At 50.4% G+C, this 26,150-nt stretch overlaps 1 protein-coding gene and 1 pseudogene across 1 annotated transcript; both read right to left on the bottom strand.

The window, feature by feature from the left end:
* Nucleotides 1–1,961: 1,961 nt before the first annotated feature.
* PEF1 (penta-EF-hand domain containing 1) lies at nt 1,962–20,157 on the bottom strand. Its single transcript, XM_006054600.3, has 5 exons — nt 20,025–20,157; nt 9,654–9,963; nt 5,300–5,455; nt 4,672–4,815; nt 1,962–3,008 (listed from the first exon to the last, which is right to left on the bottom strand). The coding sequence occupies exons 1-5, from the start codon at nt 20,046–20,048 to the stop codon at nt 2,779–2,781; spliced, it is 864 nt and encodes a 287-aa protein (XP_006054662.1). The 5' UTR covers nt 20,049–20,157; the 3' UTR covers nt 1,962–2,778.
* LOC112583080 lies at nt 16,205–16,326 on the bottom strand (annotated as a pseudogene).
* Nucleotides 20,158–26,150: the final 5,993 nt, after the last annotated feature.

The raw sequence follows: 26,150 nt of genomic DNA, 5'->3' as shown, positions 1-26,150 counted from the left end.
AATGGGGCAAAATGCAGCTCCTGCCAGGGATCCAGCCCAGGAACCCCTCCTCGTGGGCAGAGCAGGTGGAAGGAGTGGTCTGCGCCTGTCATCCCTCTCTCCAGAGGACTCGCCAGCCCAGCTCCTGAGAGTCATTGCCAGGCGGGATGGGGTGTCCCACCCATTCTCCACTCCCCTCCCTCTGGCCTTGGGATCCAAACTTGTTTGTCAAGTTTGTAGCCAGGCTTGGGGGGGCAGTGTGGTAGAATGAGGTGTGACGGCTGGCCCCCAAGCCTAGAACCAGCCATGACCGTAAGGACGAAGCCAGGTCCTGGGCTCCTCAGTCCCGGCTGAGCGTCAGGGTGACAGCACGTGACTGGCACTGTTCTACACGTGGGTTTCAGTAGACACGTGGCTCAGTGGAGCAAAGGAACAACAGAAGCTTCCCCTAATGTCTGCATTTCTACCCGACTCTCTGCTGGTTGAGCCCAGCATCGTGGTGGGCCTCGGGCCTCCGTTTTGGAGGACTTGGATAATTCAGAGGTCACCAGGGATAGAGCTCAGTGAAGAGCTTCTGAGGAGCCCAGGACTATGTGACCTAGGGAAGGGAGGCCCTGGGGGGAAACGCAGTGACAGGTTTCAGCTACCTAGGGGGCTGGCACGCTGAGAGGGGGAAACAGGTTCTGGGTGGCCTGAGAGAGAAAACCATAGCCAATGGGTGATGTTTCCAACGTGGTGGGATTTGGGATCCACATCAGGAAGAAGTCCCTATTAGTCAAGCAGGAAATGGGCTGCCTGGAAAGGCACTGAATTGTCACTGGAGGTTGGCAAGCAGAGGCCAGACTGACAGTGGAGTAAATGGAGGGGGTTCTAGCTCCAGGTGGGGACTGGCCTCTGGGAACTGGACTCCATCTAACTTGAGGATTCTAGCACAACAGCAGCCAGAAGAGAATGGGACTGAACTGGCTCAGCCTGACATACCTGCCGGCCTCACTGAGCCGTTTCCCCAACCAAGCATGGAGGAGAGCCTGGATTGCTTATCTTCAGCCCCTAGAGTGAAAGGATTAACTTGCCACTACCCATCATCAAGTCTCCCTGGCAAGCCAGAATGTCTGGTGCCTTGGCTTTTGATTGAGATTTTGTCAGATCACTACAGACATTTGGCGTAGGCTGATTATCATGCTGAAGATCCAGCTGGTAAGTACAGATGTTTGTGCTTAATAAAAATGGGAGGAAAGTTATGACTTCATAAATGCAATTTGTCTGGAAGATAAAACTAGGGCTTGAGATGATAAAAGGCCATGCTGTGAGAAGTCTGGGGTGGCGGCTTCTAGCCCAGAATGCCGGCCCTAAAACTGTTATAAAACACACAGTCAGCCCCTTGGACTGAACCAGGCAGGCCCCGACACTTAACTTCACCCAGGTAAGTGACAGCTGCCCCATGAAGGCCATGCCCTTTGAGTTGTTTCTTTCTGCATAGCATGGTACACAGCAGGGGTCCCCAAGCTCCAGGATCTAATGCCTGATGATCTGAGGTGGAGCTGATGGAATAACAATAAGAAAGTCAAAGTGAAGTTGCTCAGTCATGTCTGACTCTTTGCGACCCTGTAGACTGTAGCCTACTAGGCTCCTCTGTCCATGGGATTCTCCAGTCAAGAATACTGGAGTGGGTTGCCATTTCCTTCTCTAGGGAATCTTCCCAACTGAGGGATGGAACCTGGGTCTCCTGCATTGCAGGCAGATGCTTTACCCTCTGAGTCACCAGAGAAACCCAATAATAATAAAGTGCACAATAAATGCAATGCACTTTAATCGTCCTGAAACCATTCCCTCCCCACTCCCCCATCCATGAGAAAATTGTCTTCCACGAGACCAGTCTCTGGTGCCAAAAAGGCTAGGGACCACTGGATATCATATGTACTTAAATATTCGTTGAGTGAAGTAACTAAATGGATACACGCATGGACCTTTAACTGGGAAGGTGTGGTGAAAAACACGGAACTCCAGAATTTTATTCTTATATTGAAGCTTACGGTGTCACTGAACTTTTTGGCCCCAGATGAAAAAAAAACAAAACCACAAATAAAAAAGCATTGGCAGTGGGAGGTGGCAACTTGTTCCCTGGGGACTGAAGCCAAGCAGAAGACGCAGGCAAGTGAGGGGTCCGAGCTGCAGAGGGGTCGCCTGGCCAAAGGTGCCCAGAGAGCAGACGGCCCAAGCTCCCTGAGCAGGGACAACCCCTGGGCAGCTAGAAGTCAACCACATACGGCCTTGTGGGGGTGGAATCCAAGCCACTGGTCCCATGGGCAGATCTCTCACCCCTACCCCGGTCAGGTTCTGCATTGGAGAAATGGGGTCGGTTTGACAAGACAGCACGGGCAAGGGAATGCAGGCGCTAATGGGAAGAAGCTGACGAATACTTACCACTGGCGTCAGGGTACAGAAGGAAAAGCTAGAGGCTGGAGCCAGCCAACTGGGCACTAACTCCACAGCTGTGACTCGCATGTCTTGCAACTGGCGCAAGGATGTGCCATTTAAATGCTCAGGGATATAAGGACATTCAACTTCCAGTCCTCTCCTCGGTCAGGCCCCTACCTGTGTGGCCTCAGCCAAGGCCCCCACTACTTGGTGGCCATGACACAGACTCCCAGCACTCTTTGGGAACACTGCTGCATCATGCAAGGGAGACTTCTTTTTCTAGAAGGGGCAGGAAAGGAAGAGAGGCCCACATGCTTCTCCCACCCCAGGAGCTAGGAAACGTCGTCGCCTGGCGCGCTCCCCACTCTGCGGATGGGCTGGTCATAGCATCCGAGAGGCTGTCATGGTGACGAAGTCCTCGAAGCTGAGCCGAATGCTGCCCTGCACAGCTGTGTCCTTCTCCCGGAAGGCCTCGGTCAGCACCTGCAGCTGGGTGCAGACCTGAATGAAGCGATCCAGCTGCATGGCAGGATTGGCGGAGCGCGGGCAGTAACGGGAGACCAGGAGCTGGGTGAACTGGGGGCTCAGGTTGTAGCCCATCTGGGACAGAGCTGGAGAGGAGGGGCACACAGAGCAGACACAAAAACATGCGTGAGCACTGCCACCAACCAGCCCCACAGAGCACAGCAGTTCAGGGGCCTCAAGGGGACTGGCACCAAGGCGAAAACGGGACAGACGCCCAAGATGGCAGGAGCACAACAGGAGCTCTGGGTGCTCCCCTGAGCTGGAAGGCCCCCATCACTTGCTCTCAAGGTCTCTACTGTGTTTAGCTAAGGGCCCGCAGGGGCCCATAGTGACACCAGTCTGTACATGCTCATCTCTGACTTGTCTGTATTACAGACGGAAGCCTGAGCCCCCCTGCTCCAAGCCGACAGACATCGGAGGCAGCTCAGCTGAGGCTATGAGGGCCTGCTCCGGAGTTAAGACAGCCCCTCTGCAAGTAGTTTATTAACCTTGCTAATCCTCTGTCTTACCATCTCTAAAATAGGGATAATACTTACCTTGTAGGTTCTAGTAAGGATTAAAGGAGGTGATCATGCAAAGGACTTGGCATACTGCCTGGTACATAATAAACACTCAGAGTAAGTGTTATTTGTTAAAAGTAATAAAATCATCCCATCTCCCCCAGGTGAGGCTGCAGGGCAGTTCCCAGGTCGCAGCCTCCACACTGCTCCCCACGTCCCCCCATCCCAGCTGGGATGCTCCCTTCCTCCTCTCCGTATAATCTACCCGCTCAGGCTACTATCTCGGCTCCCCTTTTGCCATGTGGCCCTTGGGCAAGTTTCCTAGACTAAGCCTCAGTTTGCTCATCTGTAAAAGGGTAATAATAAGAGATCCTTCATCTAAGGGTGGGGAATAAGAAACAGTACCTATCACATGCAGAGACAGAATGATGTAACACAGGAGAAAAACTTATTCCAGTGCTTGGCCCATAGCAAAGATTCAATAAGTACTAGCTTTCCTGTGATGATATCACCCTTACAAACATCCATCACCAGATCATCACCTGGCAACAGGGTAGGTGCTCAAGACAAATCTCCTTTCTCTTCCACCAGGACACTCCCCTCTCCCCCTGCCTCCAAGCTCCTCCGTCTGAGTGAAATCCATGGCCAGGGCAATGGGCTGGGTTCTCTGGGGAACGCTTTCTCCCTCTCTGCCAGCAAAGCTCCCTGTCCAGTTCCCATCAACCACACTAACCAACTGTCCTCTAGAGTCAGACCTGGAACCAGACCTGGAGCTGTGACCTCATCATCTTACCCAACTACGTTTAGAGTACTCTGGGAAGGAAACTGCCTTCCAACAGAGCCAGCAACAGAAGCCATCTTTCTGAGCCCCTCTACAGGGCTCTTTCCATTCTGCATGCTAGAAACTCAAGAGGAAAGAGCCATACAAGCCACACGTACCAGCCTTACAGTGCCCTGGGCTGCTGAGTTTCCATCCCCAAGGCTCCCTGCCGGCTGGATCTGTCCGACCCAGCGCTGCCAGGAATTTCATTGTCAGAGTCCAGCCCTGCTCATGTCCTTGCCCGGGATTTGGCTCGCTGTCCAGCCAGGTCACAGACGGGGTGGGGAGGGGGCCTGTGCTGAGGGCAGCGTTTTGGAGTGCAGTTGGACATGAGGTGGTCAGAAGGCAGACAGCACCCCCTGCTCTGTCCTAGGGAGTAAAGAGAAAGGTCCGCTGTGCCTGTGCACCGAGTTGCCGCCAGGCCCTCACCTTGCTGCAGCTCTGTGTAGCTAATGGAGCCCGAGCAGTCCCGGTCATACTGCTGGAAGAGGTTCTTCCACTGCTGGATGAACTTCCACAGGGCGGAGAAACCGTAGACGTCGATGCGGCCTGACTTGGTCTTGTCAAACATGTCTTGGGGGGACAGGGAAAGAAGGCTTCAAGACTAAGGGCCCAGGGTCCTCAGGTACCACTCAGGCAGCCCGTCCCCCCAGGCTGGGGTAGGAGACTCCACAGAACCACAGGCCCGAGGCCCAGATGCCAGCACCCAAGATGCACCTTATCAAGCGCTGTACCAGCCCCATCCCTGCCAGAACCGCATCGTCTCCACAGGCTTGGGGGCTGACCCCCTCCCTGCCATCACCCACCAGGACAAGTAGTCCCATCCTGCAGAACGAGAAACTGAGATGGCCTATGACTCAGCCATGTCTAGAACTTGAGAAAAGATCTAAGGAAAAGAGCTCTCAGTTTAAGGGATATCTCATCGTGAACCCAGTTTCCTGCTTGAAATCCTCCCTGGCTGAAATAATTCTCCTCAGAATGGCCTTCCATTTGCCTCCCATCAGACAGGAGGTGGCTCGACCCCAGCTCAAGCCCATGGGGAAGGGCTAGGACTCACTTATCATCATAAGGCACGTCTCATCATTGAACGAGGACCAGTTGGAGTTGACCAGGGCCTGCTTCAGCTCCTTGATGGAGATGTAGCCACTGTGATCAGAGTCCACTGACTGGAACCAGGAGTAAGCCTCGGGATCCACGTTGGGAGGAATGCCACCTGCAGGAAGGGGTGCCAACCAGGACAGTCAGACGCAGGTCTCAAGACCAATCTGCAGAAATGCTGGTAAGGGCCAGCCTCAGCACCTCCCTGGCTACAGGTTGTCCCTTCTCTGAAAGCCTTACAGGTCTGTCTGCCCCCTCCCTATCTTCCATCAAGACAACACCCTTCCTCTAATGGAAGAGAGGACCTTCTGTGTAAATGCGTTGAATTCTACTCCACAAATCCTTCAGGCTTTTCCTATAGTGCTCCAGCCACTCTTCAATTTGATTTTAAGTTTCTAAGAAACAGGGACTCATCTGTCAGATTAAGAATCTTCTGAGAAGGGGGACCCAAAACTGTTTGCTGAGCACCTAACATGCATGGCCCAGAGACAAGCATCTTGAGCATCAGGCAGCAGGGAGTTCTCTGTGGTGGGAACCAGGTCTGGTCCATCTCTGACTGCCCTGGCACCATGAGGGCAGGCGTATCCTACCCGGGCCTACCAGAGTGTGGGTGGCTGTTGTTCCTCCCTCCCCATGGCCTCCAGAGGTCCTCATCTGTGAACCTCCCCGCGGACATCTCCGACACCTCACCCCACACATCCGAAGAGCTGCCCAAAGCTGGCAGTTCCACACACAGCTATCAACTCTTCCCTGTTCCTACTGCACCTGCCCTGATTCAGACCCCTCTCACCTGACTGTGAAACCGAATCCCCCATATGGCAACTCTCCACCACCCAGCACTTGTAACTGAGCAACCTTTGTAAAATCCCACTCTGTTCTCACCAGTTTCCCCCTCCCTCAACTCAAAACTCCTCCGAGGCGCCTCACTGCCTACAATGAAGTCCAGCGCCCCTAAAACAGCATTCCAGTCTCCCCACCACGTGGTCCACCCCTGTCTACCTGTCAGTCTGTCTCCCCACCCTGTGGTGCCAGCCTAGCTGCAGTAAGGCCCTTGCTCCTCCCCAGAGCTGCCCAGCCCCTCCACGGAGCTCTGACACGCTGGGTTCTCTCTGCTTCGCGTCCCCTTCTCCCTCATCTCTTTGCATCCGTTTCCCATGCACACTTCAAAACTCAAAAGAAAATGCTGCTCTTTCCATAAAGCCTTTCTTCTTCTTCCATTCCTGGACGGACCTCCTTCCTCTCTCCTTTGTACCCCTTCACCCTATAGCCCTGATCACTCTTCTGTGTACATGTTTTTCCCGACTTCTTCCAGGTTATACTTGGACCAACTTGTGGGCAGGATCCAAGCCTAACTCATCTCTGAATCCCCAGGGGCACGGCAGGACACAGAAGAGGGAGGTGCTCAGCCCCCGCCAGAGGCGGCTCCTGGTCAAGCCTCAGCTCTCCCGGGTGCAGTCTCGGCTAAGCTCTTAACGTTCTCTGTGTCTCGGTTTCTTATCTGTGAAATGAGGACACAACAGCATCTACTTCATAAGGTTACTGTGAAGATATAATGAATCCACGAAAGCCCTTGGATCAGCACCTGGCACCGTCTAAGTCCTGTGTAACTGCTGATTATTAGTGTTGCTGTTGGGGTTCAAACGGCTTTGGGTGTCTGCGAGCTTTGTGCGTATGTCAGAAGATGCAAGAAAGGATCATTCATTTGGAAAGGAGACTGCAGGGTGGGCTGGGGGTGAGGGGAGAGGGTGGCAGATGAAAGCGGAGAAGCACAGAAGACTGTCTTGGGAAAGAGCCAGAGTGTTGGTAACCCTGCTGAGTTGACTGGCCACAAAAAGGGCTCCTTGGCACAAGGCGGTATCAGAGACTGCGCAGAAACCACCGCCCAGGCCCCAGGGCGAGGCTGGAAGGGAAAGATTGGCCTGACTGAGGGGCTAGGCTGACTTCCTCGGGTGGGAAATCCCGACGGGCCCCACCCTCTTTCCTAAAAACACAGCTGCTGTGCCAGACGCGGAGGAGGCCACAGGCAGGGGCGAAGAGTCTCTGGAACATGCGGTCTCTGCAATCAGCAGAGAAGAGCTCAGCCTCTGGAAGCAAAGAGCTCTGATCCTTACTAGCTTGTGTGACTTTAGAGAAACCGTTCCATTCTCTCAGTACTAATTCCTCCATTTCTAAATTGGACCTACTTCCCAGGCTTTCTCTGATGACTAAGTGACGTAATGGCAAAATAAAATTTTTGCAATGGGCCTGGAATGTGTGCAGTCACATTTTAACAGAGGAAGGGCTTTTAAAATTGGGTCTGAAAGGGTGACCAAAGAGTTGCAATGGGGAAAAGAAAAGCCATGTGGCAAAGGCACAGAGTGTGTTCAGAGCACTCCACGGGGTCTTGGGTTGGTGGGAGGGAGGGGTAATGGCAGGTGAGGAGCTGGAGAGGCCCTTTGGGAGTCGAGTGCCCCTAGGATCTCCCTTGTGGGCAGTGGGGGCAATGTTAAGGGCCAAACCTCTCTGGCAGGGCACGGTGCTCAACTTTTAGACCCTGGATTCAGCAGGGCTAAGGCAGGCCCTCAGGTGACTCCAGTGCATGTGATATAAGGATCATGCTTCAAGAAGCACTGCTCCAGGGGTTCACGGGTGGCACTGGGGGGGACGTGATGGTGGTTGGGAGACAGGCAGCTGCAGAGGGTGAGCAGTTAATAGTCTGAAGCACATTTCTCCTCTCCTCTGCAGCCCCAGAAAGTATCTCTGGCCTCAGGCCCTGGAGGAGTGAGCTTCACAGCCAGGGGTTCCATTCCCCTGCTGAGACCTCATGCAGGCTCAGAAACAAAATTTTAGAAGAAGGAGTAAATCCACCAGGAAGCTGCTGAGCTGAAAGCAAATAGCCAGCAGCTCCAGCTCTGACAAGATAAATGCCACTGGCTCCCAGTGTTTAGAACCCCCAAGGTCTGAGCCTCTCCCTCGGCCACTTGCCGGTCGGTATACTAAGATGCTGCAGTTTCCCTGCAGCACTGCTCCCTGGAGGCCCTTCAGGTGCAGCAGAGTGGTTCCAGGCTGCCTCACTGCCAGGGCGGACTCCTTGGAACAAGTATGCTGTGAACAGGCTCACTGGATGAGTTTGGGAGGGCGCAGGGGTCTGGGCACTCACCTTTCCTGACAGCCGGTCTGAGACCACTCAGGAGTCTTCACTGAGCCTGAAGACCCCACCTAAGCTTCTCCACATCCACTGAGTTGCCAAGCCCCCTCCCCAGGCCCCATTTGTCCAGCAGCTCACCTTCACTGCCTCTGCACTTTATCCTTCCCCATCTCATCTCATCACCCCCCTGCCTGTCTTGGCATCCTGCAGTGAGACAGCCCTTGTCACGTCTGCTGTCACAGTAAATGCTCAATACCTCTTTGCTGAGAATGTTCCAGAACAAGCCCTCTAACAGAACACTGTTTAGTAAGCCTCTCCATGTGCCAGACACTGTGCCCAGTGTTTACCTGCAACTTCTCACTTAATCCTTATTAACCATCCTGTGAAGCAGTGATATTTACCCATTTTACAGATGTGGCTACTGAGGCTTAAAGAGATAAAGTAATGTGGTCAGATCAGTAAGTGATCTTATCTCAAAAGCCCAAGCTTTCAGCAATTAGGCTACCGTGCCTTTCTGCGTATAAGCAGTCAGTCTCCCTTACACAGAAAAGGGGTTCCTTCCCACAGCAGATGGTAGTGCTGTCTCCAATGACTGGCTAATCTACTCCTTCCCCCACTTCTGGCAAGAGCATGGTACATCCTCTCCACTGCCCAGGGGCTGCAGAGCCCCCTCTAATGAGAGAAGGATCCACTTCCATCCGACTGATGTCAGGCTTGAACCAGGGGATGTGATAAACCTGAGTGGAAGAGATATAACGTCCTTCAGAGCAGAAGCTTTAGGAGGCACTGTGCATTTCTCCTAGCTCTCCTGCTCTTTTCGCCTGTCACAGAAACAGCATACCCCAAACGGGGGCTGTGCCTCCAGCCGAGATCCTGGAAAGAAAAGACACGTGGAGCAGAACCTCAGCAGCCAAGCCTGCAGCTGCCGACGTGTAAGCAAGAGTAAATAAGCGTGAGCAAGGAACAGAAATAAATGCTTGCTGCTGTAAGCCAGAGACTCCAGAATTGTTGCCACCACAGCAAAGCTAATTAACAGACTTCTCATTGTCTAATGCAAGCAAAGCTAGAGACAAGATGCCTAGAAGCCAGGGAGCAGGCTGCCTGTGCATCCACAAGAAGGGCACACAGGGCCCTGGATAACTCGGAACCAGGCTCAAGGCAGCTGGAGTCCAAGACCCCTACTTACCTGGAGGAGGTGGTCCCTGTCCATAAGGTCCGGCACCGAAGGAATTTGGAGGTGGTGTACCATAGGGGCCCCCTGGGGCTGCGCCACCATAGGGTCCTCCTGGAGTTCCAGAAGGGAGCCCCCCAGGGTGGGGGTGTCCATAGGGTCCTCCACCAGCTGGTGGTCCGTAAGGCCCTCCAGGGGCAGGACCTCCCCCATATACGCCACCAGGGGGTACCCCGCTCCCATACTGCCCTCCACCGTGGGGGGGTCCGGGGTAGTAGCTACCCGGAGGGGCTCCAGGTGCTTGTCCCCCAGCTCCTGGGCAGCCCTGCAAGAAGAGAAGACATCAGTCAGAAGGACAGGGCCAGAAACTAGCCATGGCACGGCACACTACAGTTACAAAGCCCTGCCACAGCCTTTCTTTCAACTGATCCTACAGGCTGGGCTGGACTCATGATCCCATGGTTCAGATGGGGAACCTGCGGCGTCCAGAAGACATTCAGCTTACCCAGTCACACTGCCCATGACCTGCAGAGGCAGGGCTGGAAACCTGCTCTCCTGGCTGCCCTGGAAACCTGCCCTTCCCTGCCCACCAAGGGGCTCCACAAGGGCTGGTATCCTGACTGGTTTGCCACTTTATCCCCACCCCCAGGGCAGAATGGATGCCCCGTGAATACTGACTGTATCAGTGAGCAGGCAAATGAATCAAACTGAATTCAAAATCCACACTCCACAGTACCCCCACCTCTACTTGCAGAATTCCCAGCCAAACGCGATCTCCAGTAATGCCCCTGACCCTCCCAGTCACCAACGGTGCATGCTGCATGGATTCACCCAGAGCACGTCTTCCTTACTGGGCTCTAGCTTATGATGCAAACACATTTCCCCGGACTCACCCACGGCTCTGTGAGACAGGGAGGCAAGACCCTATTCCTAAAGCAATACAGGACAACGGTTAGGAGTGAAAAAGACCAGCTCAAGTTGGGGTTTTGCCATTTACTCACTGGTCCAATGACTTAGCCTCTCTAAACCTCAATATTCTTTGCTTTTCAAGTGCCGGCCTACCAATTAGTATGAGAATGAAACGAGGCCTATCACGTGAAGAGTTCCTTCAGAGATCCTGGTACAAAGCACTCAATACACATGAACTGTTAGTATTAGCGCTCCCCTATGGAAAAGGAAACTCAAGTCCAGAAAAATCACACAAAACCACGTGGAAGGGCTGGGGCCAGAATGCAGGTTTCCTGGCTGCTAAGCCCGGGCCATGGGTACAGTAGAGCCTGCATGGGAGCACTCCCGCTCTTGTTCGTGTCCCCACGCCACTAGCCAGGGATCCCTGAGACTCAGAGCGTTAGGCTCCATCTCCCTAACAGGCCGGCCAAAGGCCAAGTGGAGGACGGCCAAAGGCTGAGTGGAGGACGGCCAAGGCCTCGGCAGGTGGGCTGAGGTCAAGGGCACAGAGGGCAACTGGGCCCAGCTCCAAAAATTGAGGATGCTGCCATCCAGACGAGTCCTAGACCAACCACCAGCGTGAACCTGGACTTTCTCTTTTAATTGTGTTTGATGGCTTCCTGGACACTTACCTTCAAGGCCAAGGCCAAATTCACACTTGATCTAAAGAGGGACTGCCTGCTCAAGGAAGAGAAGCTTCTTGAGGGAGGGTGGGTGGCAGGCCCTTCCCCACTCAGCATCGTGGACGCTCTTCTGCCCTGAAAGCTGCCCAGAGCTCATGGCAAGCCTCCTTCACAGATAATGAAGCCACAGGCCAATCTCAGTTCCATACTCTGCTCCCATCAGCTGACTCCACGACCATGTGCCAGTGGCTTAATCTCTCTAAGCCTGTTCTCTCACAAGCAAAATACATAATAATCCCTTCCTCACTGAATTGTTCCGCAGATTACAAGAAATGTATACAGCTTTTGTTACATTTTAGCTAAAGAACCTTTTGATAAATACAAATCCAAAAACTCACAAGAGAAAGCTGCTGTGGTTGGAGGTGGCGATTCTGGAGCCTCAATCAGGCAGGCTCGCAAGCCCTCCCTCGCAAGCTTGTGAGTGAGCCCTGCAGAACCCTCCCAGTGATTCAAAAGGCAGTTTGAAAAGCACTAATACAAGACAAACAGTTCTTACAACACTGTCTGGCATAAATCATAGTTGCTATTGTTATATTAATTATTATTATTACTATCAGCAAAGCCCTGAACCAGGTAAACTCTGGCGCGGGAGGCGGGGGGCGCAAGGGGGTGCAGGGGGCGCGGTGCAGTGTATAAAGGAGAGGGAAATGTTCGAAGGAGGAGAGGGAAATGTTCGAAGGAGCACGGAAACACTCTCTGTAACATTTAACAAAGCAGCATAAGGAAAGAGCTGTTTAAAATGGACACATAAGCCAGGTGCCATGGGACCAACGAAGAATAAAAAAAGGGGGATTTCCCTAGTGGTCCAGTGGTTTAGAATCTGCCTGCCAATACAAGCGACCCAGCTTCGATCCCTGGTCCTGGAAGATTCCACGTGCCTCAGGGCAACTAAGCCTGTGCACCACAGCTACTGAAGCCCATGCGTCCTTGAGCTCGTGTTCTGCAAAAGAAGCCGCCTCAGTGGGAAACCTGCGCACCGCGAGAAGAGTAGCTCCCATTATCCACAACTAGAGAAAGCCCATGTGCAGCTACAAACACCTAGCACAACCAAAAATAAACAGATAAAATTTTTAAAAGATTCCCAATGGAGTTGGACAGATGCACAAGGAACCTCTTCAATCCATCCCCTCCAGTTCACAGACAAGAAACCAAGGCCAGGTGAGGGGAAGGGACTGGCTCAAGAAACACTGACGTGGAGGAGCATGGACCTCCTCCAAGAAACACAAGACCACTCCTTGTTCACACCCTAGCCCAGTGACTCCCACTACCTCCTGCGACAGTGCTCGTTCCTTAAGCAATAGGGCACAGGATTCCAGGGTAGGCTAGAAGAGGGGACAGGACTCTGCAGAGGCTGCGCAAACCAAAGAACAGGCTGGACAAGAAGCCCGGGTGTCGCTGCTCCCAAGAACTCCTGTGAGCAAAGCCGTAAACTGTTCCTGGCTGAGGACACCTGAGGCGTAGTCCTTACAATCAAGCGAGGGCTGTCCCAGCAGGGCTTCTGACCTGGCCCTATCACAATCCAGGGGGCTGATGGCAACTAAACTCTTTGCTTTCTGCCCTGCATTAAAGCCCTCAGGTGTACAGTTTACAAAGCACTTTCACATACGCACATAAACACTACTGGCAAAATCCCACCAACAATCCTTTAACAGAAAAAAAGGAAGGTGTTAGAAGGCCTATTTTCAGAAACTGATGGGGACAACTGTTAAAAGACTTCATTCATTCAGAGCAGTGATGTTGTGTTAGCTTGTGCTAGACAAAACAGGGCCTGGCCTTGCGGAGCGCGGGGTAACTGTGATACAATCCAATCAATGACATCAGAAAAATCGACTTAAATGCTATTCAGAGGCATGAGTAGAGGAATTGGTTCCATTTGTCAAACGATAAATAAGCAATCAAAGGAACACATGCAGGCAGGGGCTCAAGGAAGGCTTCCTGGAGGAGGCAGAGTCTGGCACACAGGAATTCTCCAAAAGGAAACTGGAAATCCCAGACAGAAGCGAGAAGAAAGACAAAGGCACAGGCCTGAGGGCGAGCATGGAGTGGTCAGGGAGTGGGCTAACAACCAGGGGGCAGGGCCAAGAAAGCAGCGTGAACTCAGAAAGGCAGGCTCTTTCTGTGCTCCTCGTCCCAGCACCTGTCCTGCTGCGTTTCGGTAGCTGGTGCGGGGCCGCATCTTAGAAGAATTTCTCTCTGTCACACAACAGTGAGCTCCCTGGGGGCACACACTGGGCCTCATTCATCACAGCACCCTAGTGTCCAGCACAGTGCCTGGCACCCACGGGCAAGCCTCCGTAAAAACGTGAACAAAAGAATATCACTCAGAAGATGTGGAGCTTTATGCCAGGGGAAACGGAGTGCCATAGGAGGGTTTCCAACAGGGAAGAAACGTTATCAGAGCCTTGTTTAGAGAACTAAGCAGCAGAGGGTGTGGAGGATGAGCTTGCGGGGGAGGAAGCAGCCAAGGTGCCGGACAAGCAGAACCCGAACCAGACAGCAGACTCAGAACAGGATGGATTCTGCAGCTATTTCAGAGAGAGACTAGACATGACTTGGCAACTAATTAGATTAGGGAAGCGATGGAAGGAGGAGTGAAGAAGGGGAAGTGTTCAGGATGACTCAGGTTTCTAGTCTGCACCATAAGATGAAGAAAGTAAAACCACCAGAATCCAGGCTGGCAAAGACGGTTCCCAGGGTCACTGAGTTATTAGTAAAGGTCAGAACCAGAAATGAAACAGGAGTGAGAGTCCTTGACTCCATGTTCTTTTATACTACTCCGTGCTACTTGCCAGCCCCTTTAAGAGGTTTTTCCAAGAGCATTTCATGCTGATAATAAACACGAGATTATTTAAAAAAAAAAAAAGACAGGAAAAGTTCAGTAACCACGGTTTCCAAAACATTACAGAAAACTAACCCTTTGTCGTCATTATTATTTTTCAGTTGCTAAGTCATGTCCAACTCTTTGTGACCCCAGGGACTGCAGTGTACCAGGCCTCCCTGTCCTTCACTGTCCCCTGGAGCTTGCTCAAACTCATGTCCATTGAGTCCTCTGTTGCCCCCTTTTCCTCCTGCCCTCAATCTTTCCCAGCATCAAGGTCTTTTCCAAACTAATCTTATCTCTTTACTGATTGCAAGTAAAATACATTTGATAAATTTGTATGGGGGCAGGGAGCAATTAACATTTTATTAAGGCTCTCACTGATCCTCTGTCCTATGAGGTAAGGGCTATGATCCCTATTTCACAGATGAGAAAATTAAGGACCAGAAAGTTTAATCATGTGCCTGGGAGGGCACAGCTAGAAATAGTGAAATTTAAAACAGGGTCTGCATGACTCCACCCACTCGACCCTCTTCTAAGTGTTCACGATAAATGGGTGAGAGTCTACTACACGCCAGTGGCAGGGACTGTCCAAAGTATATTGGTCAAATATAACGGGTCTCTACAGTGGGCAGGGTTGAAGGGGGAAAGGTTGGATTAGGTGATCTTTCAGAGGCTTCAAGCCCAGAAATCAGGGAGACTCGGAAGAATTTTATCCTGTTTTCACTCCAGCACTTAGACCCAATTCAAGAGCCACAGTATTCTAAGAGACCCCAGAGCCCTTCTGGTCCAACCTTTCAATCAATGATGGAATCTATGTAGCACCATCTGGAATCTCTGCTTACATTCCTGTAAGTGGTGGGGAGCTCACACATGCAAAGTCACTTCAGTTGTGTTCGACTCTTCATGACCCTATGGACTGTAACATGCCAGGCTCCTCTGTCCATGCAATTCTCCAGGCAAGGATACTGGAGTGGGTTGCCATGCCCTCCTCCAGGGGATCTTCTCAATCCAGGGATCAAACCCACGTCTCCTGCATCACAGGTAGATTCTTTACCATTGAGTCATCAAAGAAGCCCCAATGGGGAGCTCACCCTCTCTTAAATAACCCACTCAGAAAGTCCTACACTTTGCTTTGGCTTTGAGAGCTCATTCTTCTACCCTGAAGATGCTAGTAAAGCTCAGAGGTGTCAAAGGTTGGTCCATGCTGAAGCTGATGAGGAAGAGTCAGCTGTGTTGCAAAGACAAGCCTGTGCTCTGGAGCTTCCCCCAGCCTGCTGCAGGAGGCTAGAGCCCATTCTAAGGGGTTAAACAGTCACAAGATTACAGAAGGAGTGGTTTGGGCATTCACCAGCAGAACGTCCTAAAATATTTAAAGGCTAGCAGCCTGCAGCCAATAAACAGTGAGCCAAGAATTGTCCCAAGACTTCAATTACCACCTCTGTGCTGACACTCTAAAATCTTTCTCTCCAGCTTCATCTCTTGTGAGCTGCAGACTTTCATATCCAACAGCCTCCTGACATTCCATCCAAATCTGCTCCTCCCTGTGTGCCCATGGCAGTGAAGGGGCATGCTGGTGCACCCCTGAGGCCTCCTCTTTCTTCTCTGTCACCTCAATTAGGTGCCAAGTTTCCTCACTTCTGCCTCCCAGCTCCATGTTCACCAGGCCACTGTTCTCTCACCTAGATAACTTTTTTTTTGGACAGGAAAGTAGGATTTATTGGTGGGCGTGAATAAGGAGGGGTCAGCGCCAAGGCTCTCATGAATGCAGGGCACATCACCTGTCCAGAGGACCACAATTAGGGACGTATCTGACCCCACAGCCATCTGGATGAGCCACTTTTCTGTCACTATGTTTTCAAATTCATCCTCATTAAACTTAAGTAAATGCCCACTTCTTGGAGATGGGGACCTTCTGGTGGCCAGAGAACTTGAACTTGGCCCTGCGGAGGGCTTCAATCACATGCTCCTTGTTCTACAGCTTGGTGCGGATGGACAGTATGACTTGGCCAGTGTACCTGGCCACTCTCCCCTGGCGCTTTCTAAAGGCACTGCACATAACCTGCTTGGAGTCTAGATTAGGGACAGCATGCCAGTCAAGAATGTCCACTGGAAAAGGCTGTCTCCAAGGTCCCTTAAGGCAACAGGCTGTATATACCTCAGAGGAGGCTGCTGTTTGGGGCCACGGCACACTGGGCCCCCACAGTGGAAAGAGCACAGTTGGCTTAATCTGATGCAAATCATCTAGATTACTTCAATAGCTTTGAAACTGGTCTCCCTGCTTCAACCCATCCTGACAGTGCCCCCCAGGAACAGCTTCAAAACACAAATGGGATAAAACTCTTTAGGAGATCCCTCACAAGTCCACCCTCCTCAGAAAGGAACATAAGGCCCTTTAAGATCTAGTCCTTGCTTAGCTTTCTGGTCTCATTTCTTACCATTTCCCCCTCCTCTTCACTACAACTAGACTGATCTCCTTACATTCTTCCACAATACTGGGCTCTTGCTTCCTGGTCTTTGTGAACACTATTCTCTCCACAGGAATACTTTCTTCATGCAGCCAACTCCTACTGGATATTCGGTTTTTGGCTTAAATGTCACCTCCTTTAAGAAGCCTTCCTTCCCTCAAGACTGAGTTAGGGATCTTTCCTGTGCAGGCCTGATTCTTACTCCCATTTAATACTCATCACGCTGATTCTACAATTTACGTGTCTGTATCACTCTTTCACCTGGAGTATTTACTACATGCCAAAACACTGTATCACTCACTTAACGTGGCTTATCTCATTTAATTTTTACAGTAACTCTTGAGGTAGGTATGCCTATGATCCCATTTATAAAAAGGGGGATATCAAGCCTCAGACTTTGGTGGGAAATTTCTGCAAGGAAATGGCAGTGGAGGGGTTTGAAGCCAAATCTTTCTGGTCTCAGAGACCAAGCTCTTATGCGCTGAAATCCATTAGGCTGGCTCCCTGACACAACCAAAGGGTACTTGAGTTTTACTTCTCCGACACTCAGTCCATGCTTGAGGACCCCCCAGGCAGGAGGCAGTGGAAAGTTACAGGAATTCTGATTTCTAACACGAGGCTGGAATCCTCCAGGGCTACATACTGGGTGGAGGACAGGCAGTACTAATTTTTTGGATGCTTTCAAACAACCCACTTCCTTTCTTGCAACACTGTGGACCAGGAGTTGGATAGGAGGAAGAAAGGTATGGTGAGGGAAAAGCATCTCTTCTTCTACTGGAGGCACATTTCTCTCTGCGCTCCTCCTCACTGTCTCACTGAGCATAAGGCTGGGCAGCACGGCATGGTAACCGCGATCACAGCAGCAAGGGCGATCCCACCACACGCGGCACACACTGCACGTTAGCAATGCACCCAGTGCCCACAGGCTTCACCATATTTCATCCTCTTTTCAGGCCTATCAAGTGTTATTCCTCCCTATTTACAAGTAAGGAAACCGAGACTCAGAGTCCTTAGATGATTTGTCCAAAGGCGTATAAATATTAAATAGCAGAATTAGGATTCTAGCCCAATTCGGTCTAACCTGGGGCCCCTAATTTCTATGTCACTGCTTCTAGGATGCATACCAATGATCTCCAAAAGCTTATTAAAATGCAGACGCTTGGGCCTTTTCTGGGTACAGAACAGGTCTGAGGTGGAAATCTAAACAGTGCTTTCTTAACAAGCTCCTAGGGGATTCTGATGCAGGCCACCCACTGAGAAACAATGCACCACGGCCATGTTTTCCCAAACTATATTCCTCAAGAATAATACTAGTGTCACCAAAAAAATGACCAGACTCAAAACAGGGGAGGGGGAGTTTCCCATGGTTAAGTAAGTTTAAGAAACATGTTGATGTATGGCAAAACCAATACAATATTGTAAAGTAATTAGCCTCTGCTGCTGCTGCTAAGTCGCTTCAGTCGTGTCCGACCCTGTGCGACCCCATAGACGGCAGCCCACCAGGCTCCCCCGTCCCTGGGATTCTCCAGGCAGAACACTGGAGTGGGTTGCCATTTCCTTCTCCAATGCATGAAAGTGAAAAGTGAGAGTGAAGTCGCTCAGTTGTGTCCAACTCTTCATGACTCCATGGACTGCAGCCTACCAGGCTCCTCCGTCCATGGGATTTTCCAGGCAAGAGTACTGGAGTGGGTTGCCATTGCCTTCTCCGAATTAGCCTCTAATTAAAATTTAAAAAAAAGAAACACTGCATACTCTGTCCCTCTCTGGCAAATATACAAAGTTTATTAACAAATTAAGAATTCTGAGATGCTTTGTGATGAAACATGTACTATATTTAACAGAGTATTTCCCAAACTTATTTATCCATACCCCCTTATTAGCAATACTTATTAACATCTCACAAGCCTCAGCAAATGGAACCGAGTTTGGTTATACTTCCTCCTAACCTCAGTCCCAGTGGGCCTCTCTTTCCTACCTCTGCTAAGTATGCAACAAACGTTCTAAGTTCTAGCATAGATGCTCCCTCACTTGCTATGTGCAACCATGGGCAAGCCACTTAACCTCTTTGGGCTCTTTCCGGAGTTATAAGTTGAATCAATTATTCCTGCAAGCCTGCTTACAGTGCCTTCACGATTGAGAATATGGATGTCCAAATACTGTGTACAGGGCCGCACTGCCTAAGAGGGCTCTTGCCACATCTTTTGGTATGTGATTACACACAGCGCTTAGTAATAGCCCATGTGACTCTGTTTGCCAATTTTTCCTGCATGGGTTTGATCTCCTAAATTAGTGTGATCTTGGGCAACTCAGGAGCCCTCTCTGAGCTTCAGTTTCCTCCTATAAAAATGAAGGAAGTTGGTACTTCTCAGGTGGCCCACCAGTTAGGACTCTGCCCTCCCAACGCAGGGGGACCAGGTTCCATCCTTAGTTGGAGAACTTGATCCCACATGCGGGAACTAAGACCTGAGGCAGCCAAATAAATGACATTTAAAAGTAAATTAATAAAACGAAGGAACTCTTTTGAGGGCTCTTCCAGCACTGACCTAGGAATCTAGGAAAAATCAAAATACTAAAAAAGGTAACACCCGTTACACTCTTAGTTGTACCAAAGGTTTTACGAGCTTCATTATCACTTCATTATTCTTCATAACAGCTCTATGAAATAGACCCTATTATGTGGCCCTATTTTACTGAGGAGGAAACTTCAACTCAGAAAGGCAAAAGTACCTTGTTTAAGGGCTCTAAACTAAGTGATGGAGCCAAGATGTGAACCTTCTTCTGACACCAAACTGCACTTGATCACTCAACCATTCTGTCATCCAACAACGTATTCTGGCCACAGAATCACTTTGCTGTGGCGTTCTCGGCTGGATCAAGGTGCGCTGGGGAAGAGGCATTTGCTGACAGCTCCGGGTTCTGCTGCCTAACGACTTCAAATAAATTCCATGTCTTCTTGGGTTTTACTTTTTCTATGTGTGAAACGAAGGTACTGGACTAAATCAGTGGCCAGACAAGCTCACTTGTGCAGTCTGCTAACACCACAGATTCTCCTGATTTTCAGATGCAGTACGTCAGAGGTGTATTTTTATCGACTCCCCAAAAGATACCTACAGAACCAGTGCTCTAAACGTTCTGCTGGCGTTGATGACCCCGCTTGCGGGCCCCAGTGGAGTCCTGGGAGAGTTGTGGGGCCCAGGCCAAGCGCAGTCTGACTCTGGGGTTCAAGAGCCCCAAATCTTCCCATGCACAACGTCAAAGGGGCCGCGACACGACCTCCCAGACGTGCATGCCTACGTGACGTGAGCCAGGCGCGACCGACCATCCCTTTTCCCTTCGCTCCTGCGCAACCTCGCGGAAGACAACCTCAGCTTGGGAAAGGCGAGGAGGAGGCGGGGATAAAGCGAAGCAGGGGGTTTCGGGCAGGACTTAGCGAGGGCCCTACTTGAATTCGCCCGCCCCTCACACTCACCTGCCCGTAAGGATAGCTGGCCATGGCGACTCTGACGTCACACGTCCGCGAGGGGCGGAGCTTCCAAGCGTCAAACCTGCCTCCTCTTGGGCTTGGGGGCGGGCCCTATTCTGATTGGATGTATGAGACTGTCCATCCTGGACGCATGGGTCGACGGAACTGACGCTCTAGGGCGGAGGTTTGGTGCCTCCTAGAGAGAGGCCAAAGGAGCTAAGGGTCAGGAGACCGATTCCGGAAAACTTAATTGCTGTGCTGGCGCAGCTGTTCCTCCCTTTCTTGCTCTAGAGTAGGTCCCGGGGCTGGTCGGCCTGGGTATTTAGAGAAAAACTTGGGTAGAGTGTTGCAGCGGTGGCCATATTTTAACCTGGCAAAAAGGACGCATGAAAGTGGCGTAGTTGCTGTCCTCAGTCCAGGTTTCCACCAGGGCGAGGCCCAGGCGGTTACCCTGACAACGGGGTACAGAGGCATCCTGGGAAGGACAGAGGCTAGGGCTAGAAGTACTTCGTTCTAACGTCAGGATGCCATATGTCAGTAACTTTGGAGTTGGATCTACGGTATTTGGACAGGAAAATTCCAAGTCATCAGAATGGGAGGGAAATTGGATCGTCTAGGGTCTCTTCGCGGAGAAGGCAATGGCATCCCACTCCAGTACTCTTGCTTGAAAAATCCATGGACGGAGGAGCCTAGTAGGCTGCAGTCCATGGGGTCGCTAGGAGTCGGACACGACTGAGCGACTTCACTTTGACTTTTCACTTTCATGCATTGGAGAAGGAAATGGCAACCCGCTCCAGTGTTCTTCTCTTGAGAATCCCAGGGACAGGGGAGCCTGGTGGGCTGCCATCTATGGGGTCGCACAGAGTCGGACACGACTGAAGCGACTTAGCAGCAGCAGCAGCAGGGTCTCTTGGGGCTTTACTTTAACCACCAGACACATCCACAGCTGAGCCTTGTTTCTACTTTGGCCCAGCCTTTTCATTCGTTCAGGCCCTCCTGGTGGCTTAAAGGGTTGAGAATCTGCCTGCAATGCAGGAGACACGGGTTCGACCCCTGGGTAAGGAAATGTCTACCCATTCCAGTGTTCTTGCCTGGAGAATCCCATGGACAGAGGAGCCTGGTGGGCTACAGTCCTTAGGGTTGCAAAGAGTCCAATATGACTGAGCAACACTTTCTTTCATTTCTTCTGGAGTTATTTCTCCTCTCTTCCCCAGTAGGATACTGGACATCTATCTGCCTGGGGGCTTATCTTTCGGTATCCTATCTTTTTGCTTTTTCATACTGTTCATGGGGTTCTTGAGGCAGAAATACTGAAGTGATTGCCATTCCCTTCTCCAGTCGATCATGTTTTGTCAGAACATTGCACTGTGACCCATCTGTTTTGGATGGCCCTGCATGGTATGGCTCGTAGTTTCATTGAGTTACAAAAGGCTGACTTGTTTCATAAATGGAGAACTAGGTCCAGTGACCTGCCCTAGTTCACTATGGCTTAGGGGCAGAGTGTAGCCTAGAACTGGGGTCAGTGGATGCCCCAGGTTTCATCAGGGAAGTGTTGAGGACTGATCCCCAGTGTAAGTAAAATCCTGGTTATTAAGAGATGTCAACTACAAATTAGCTCTTGCCAAGAGCTTTTGCCAGTGCCTGAACTGCACCAACAAGGGCCCTTGCTTTCTGCCTGTGCTGCGGCAGCTGCTGACCTGCAACACTCCCCAGAGGGAATTCGGGGTGGAGAGGGAGGCACTCTGTGCTCCAGGGAAACTGATGAAACGGGTCTTTAGACAGTTAGATATTTTAAGGAACTGATTTTATGATCCCAATCCTTGCATCTCCTCATATCTAGAAAGGCTCTAAATCCCTTGATGGTGACATCATTTCCTTGTGATTAGCAGAAAACCTTATGTGAAGTAAGCTCACAAGTGCATTGAACTCCCCCTTTACCACAATCTTATGTATTGACCTTCCCCCACTGCCTCTTTGGAGCAGTCTTTCAGAGCTATCTGAGGTGCTCTCTCCTAGGCTGCAGTCCTCATTTTGCCCCCAAATAAAACTTGACTCACAACTCTAAGCATTTTTTTAGTTGACAAAGACCTCACAGTCATGTATTTGCTTCTTTGTGGTTTAGGCTCGCCACTTGTTTGCATGCTTATTTGATTAATTTGTTAGTCCTGTATGGCACAGCTTGTGTCTGATTTTGCTTGCCATTGTATCTCCAGAACCTGTATTTTTAAAAATAATTAATAGTGTTACGAGGTGTTGTCGCTTTTGGCCATCGAGCCGCTGTCACCTGCAAATTGGCACTTGCCGTCTATCTCTACAAAGGATCAAATTATGAGCCATTGTTGCTGCTGACCTTCAACACCCCCTGAAAGGATTTAAACGTGGAGATTTGTAATGAGGCATTCTGTGCTCTGGGGAAAACTGGCAGAATAGGTCTTCAGTTAGTTAGGTATTTTCAGGAGACAATGTTATGAGCCCCATTCTTGCATCGCCTCGTACCTATAAAAGAACTGAAATCCTCCATGGTGACATCTGCCTCTTGTCACTGGCAGACATGTTCTGCAAAATATATGGGCTTGATTACATGTATTCCCCTTTCACCAAAATCACATATATACTGACCTGCCTCCTACCACTTCCGAGCAGTTTCTCAGAAATATCTGAAATGCTTTCTCCCAGACTATTGTCCTCATTTTGCCCCAAATAAAACAACTCACAGCGCTCATGTTTTGCTTTTTTTTTTTCAGTCGACAGCCAGCACTTTCCAAAATCACAGTGCTGATCATGCTCCTAGCCCACTGGAGAACGTACAATGGCTTGTCTTCATCTCCATCTACAAAATAAGGTCCAGCGTGTTCATCGCAGCACACTGGACCCTTCACAGTTTGACCCAGCCTCACCGTTACACCTTATGTCTTTCAGCCCCCGTTTGTCTGCTGTTCTGTACTCCTGTGTTCAGTTCCACCATTCAGCCCCCTTTCTTTGGAATGGGGAATCTTGATTTTACCACTTTCTAACTCTATGACCTCAGGCAAGTCATTTAATTTCTGAGTCTCAGTTTCCTCTGTTGTCAGAAACGAGTATATAAAGAGATCTGAAATAATGAGTTTATGGCACCTATTCATGCCCAGACATGTGTTCAGACAAGACTTGTGTTCAGACCACTCCTTTCACCCAACCAGCAGCCCTCCCAAGTCCAGTCCTTCAAAGGTCAGTTCCAGAGACTTCCCTGGTGGTCCAGTGGTTAAGAATCTACCTTCCGATGCAGGAGACACAGGTTCTATCCCTGGTCGGGAAACTAAGGTTCCCCCATACCTCGTGGGGTAACTGAGGCAGCGTGCGGCGACTACTGAGCCTGCATGCCACAACTAAGACCTGACGCAGTTAATTAAATTAAAAAAAAACAACTCAATTCCAGTCCCATCCTTCATGTAACCCTCCCACATCCCCACCAGCTCCAGAGTTACGCACGCTCTTGCCTGCCTCCCTTTGCACTTGGTACTGTCACTGTGCTGTATCCTAGCCTTCCTGCTTCAGAGTTCTCTTTGATAATTTTCCCCAAACTCATTCCTCCCCCTGAAAATCCACCCGGTCTCTCAGGCCTGAAACCGAGGATCACCCTTGTGCGACCTCTGTTTCTCCACACCCCCTCCCACTTCCATGTGCTGTAGCTCAAAAGTAGACCAAGTTGGCACATTCACCCTCGTCTGAGACACCATCGTCTGTGGCCTGGACCATGACCATAGCTTCCTGATCAGTGTCCCTGCTTTCACTCCTTCCCCCACATTCTGTTTTTCACAGGGCAGCCGGAATGATTGTCTTAAATGCAAATAAGATCATGTCATTCCTGGGCTTAAACTTCTCCAGAGGCTTCCAATAACTCTTACAGGAACATCTGTACTGTACTCATCCTGATAGCATTTCTGGCTCTCGGTAACCAAGACCCTGCCTGTGTCTTCAACCCCTCTTCCCACCACTGTGGTCCTCAGGTCACTCCCAATTGTCCTGGCCTGGTCTCCACCCCTGGAATGTAGAGAGCTCATTCCCACCTCTAGATTTTGGATTAGCAGTTCCTTCTGCCTGGAATGCTCTTCCACTGGCTCGTCACTGGCTAGCTTCTCCTTGCCATCTGGGTCTCAGTTCAAATCTCACTTCTTTGGGTGGTGGGGGTGGGGACATGGACACCAGATCTAAAGTAGCATTGGGGCTTCTCTGGTGGTCCAGTGGTTAAGAATCTGCCTGCCAATGCGGGGGACATGGGTTCGATTCCCCAGTCTGGGAAGATACCACGTGCTGCGGAGAAACTAAGCCCGTGTGCCACAACTGCTGAGCCAGCCCTCCAGAGCCCAGGAGCCACAACTACCGAAGCCCACATGCCTAGAAGCTGTGCTCCGCAACAGAAGCCCCTGCAATGAGAAGCCTGTGCACCCCAACTGGAGAGTAGCCCCCACTCACTGCAACTAGAGAAAGCCCGCGTACAGCAATGAAGACCCAGCACAGCCAATAGATAAGTCTTAAAAAGAGTAACATTGCCCCCCCACACCCATTCTACTCATCTATAATACCACAATGTCTTATTTTTTCATAACACTTGTCACTCCTTGACTTGTCCTCTTTAAAGTTTACATGTATGCTGTAGGATTGTCCTTTTCCTTATTCACACTTCTATCCCTAGTGCCTTGGACGAGTTCAATGTCTATTAATAGTTATCAGTAGTAATAGTATCCTGTAAGGAATGCTTGCTACATGTCAAACTTTGTGCTAAGTACAATATATTGCCTCAATTTTCACCACAATCCTTTGACATACCGTTACCTTTCTATAATGAGGAGCTGAGGCTGAGAGCAGCTAAGTTACTTCCCAACTATCAAAAGGAAATAGATAAGGCAGATTTGAAGCCAGGTCTGCAAACTTAACTCATCGGTACTTAGTAGTTAGTTGGTCTTCTTCGCCTTTGTAAATCACCACTGCCCCCTACATGCACAGTCCAAAACAATTAGTGGAGTCGAACTGCAAAATCTCCCAAAGAAGGAAGGCCTGCAGTCTGGGCTGAAGGTGAAGGGAGCGAGAATAGTGACACCTGGCCTGCAAACTGGGGCAGTGTGAGACACACTCATTTTGTTCCACAAGCATAACAACCTGTTGCACTCCCACCACTTGTCAGGCTGTGTTCTAGGCGCTGAGGATTAAGCTATGAGAATTTCACACCCCAGCTCCCTCTGCCCAGCAAAAGGCTCATAGAAGGATGTTCTTTGGATGTCTGCGCTATCTGGGGGCAAGGGTATCCAAATCATCTCTCAGGCAGTCGGAGACCAGCCAAAGCCAAGTCCAGGGCTGAGCCTCTGCGGACCTGCAGCAGGCCCAGGGGTGTTTATTTTGGAGAGGGCTGGGTAAAATGGAGGTCAGGAGCTTCCAAAGACTGAAAAACAATCAACTCGTTTCCAAAACCTCAGCTACCTGAGGCAGACAGAGGTGGGTGGAGAAGTTCCTGTTTTTGTTTCAGCTTTAGCCAAAGGGGGAGACTTGGATTCCAGCCCTTTTTTGGAGCACAGAGTACTTTCCTGAGTTCATAGGAGCCCCATGATTGACCCATGAGAGGTGAGGCAGAGCTTAGTAATGGAAGGACCATCCATGAAAATATCACCACCCCTAGAGACACATCATTCCCTCTAGGCATCCTGGTTCAACACCAAGCTCCAGTATTGCTTACTGAGAAGGAATACCGATACCCACTTAATTATTATGGAATTAATTCTCTTTGATTCTGACTAGATCCAGTTCTAAAATTTAAATTCCAGTTGCATGCCTTGGAGCAGAGGGTGATTTGTAGCTTTCCACAGAACCAACAGAAAAATGAGAACGGCAGACATGGCAATTTGGCCACACACCCCTTTCATTATGAGATCATATGGAAGCTACATTGATACGTTCTAGTCCCATAAACTATTCAGGACAATGACAAAAAGATTTCATCTCCGAGGGGGTTAATGGACCACATGTGAAGAGTCTAAACAGATTCTGTTAAATTCGGGTGACAATGGAAAATATTATGACAGAAAAGATTTCAGTTCCAGAAGACATCAGATTTGGGGATTTTTCTCTGCAGAATAAATAGGCAGCAGCCTTTTCTCCCTC

This window comes from Bubalus bubalis, chromosome 2 (genome assembly GCF_019923935.1).
Source record: "Bubalus bubalis isolate 160015118507 breed Murrah chromosome 2, NDDB_SH_1, whole genome shotgun sequence".
Lineage (NCBI taxonomy): Eukaryota > Metazoa > Chordata > Mammalia > Artiodactyla > Bovidae > Bubalus > Bubalus bubalis.
The sequence above is the reverse complement of the archived record's forward strand: the minus strand, read 5'-3'. Positions and strand labels throughout refer to the sequence as shown.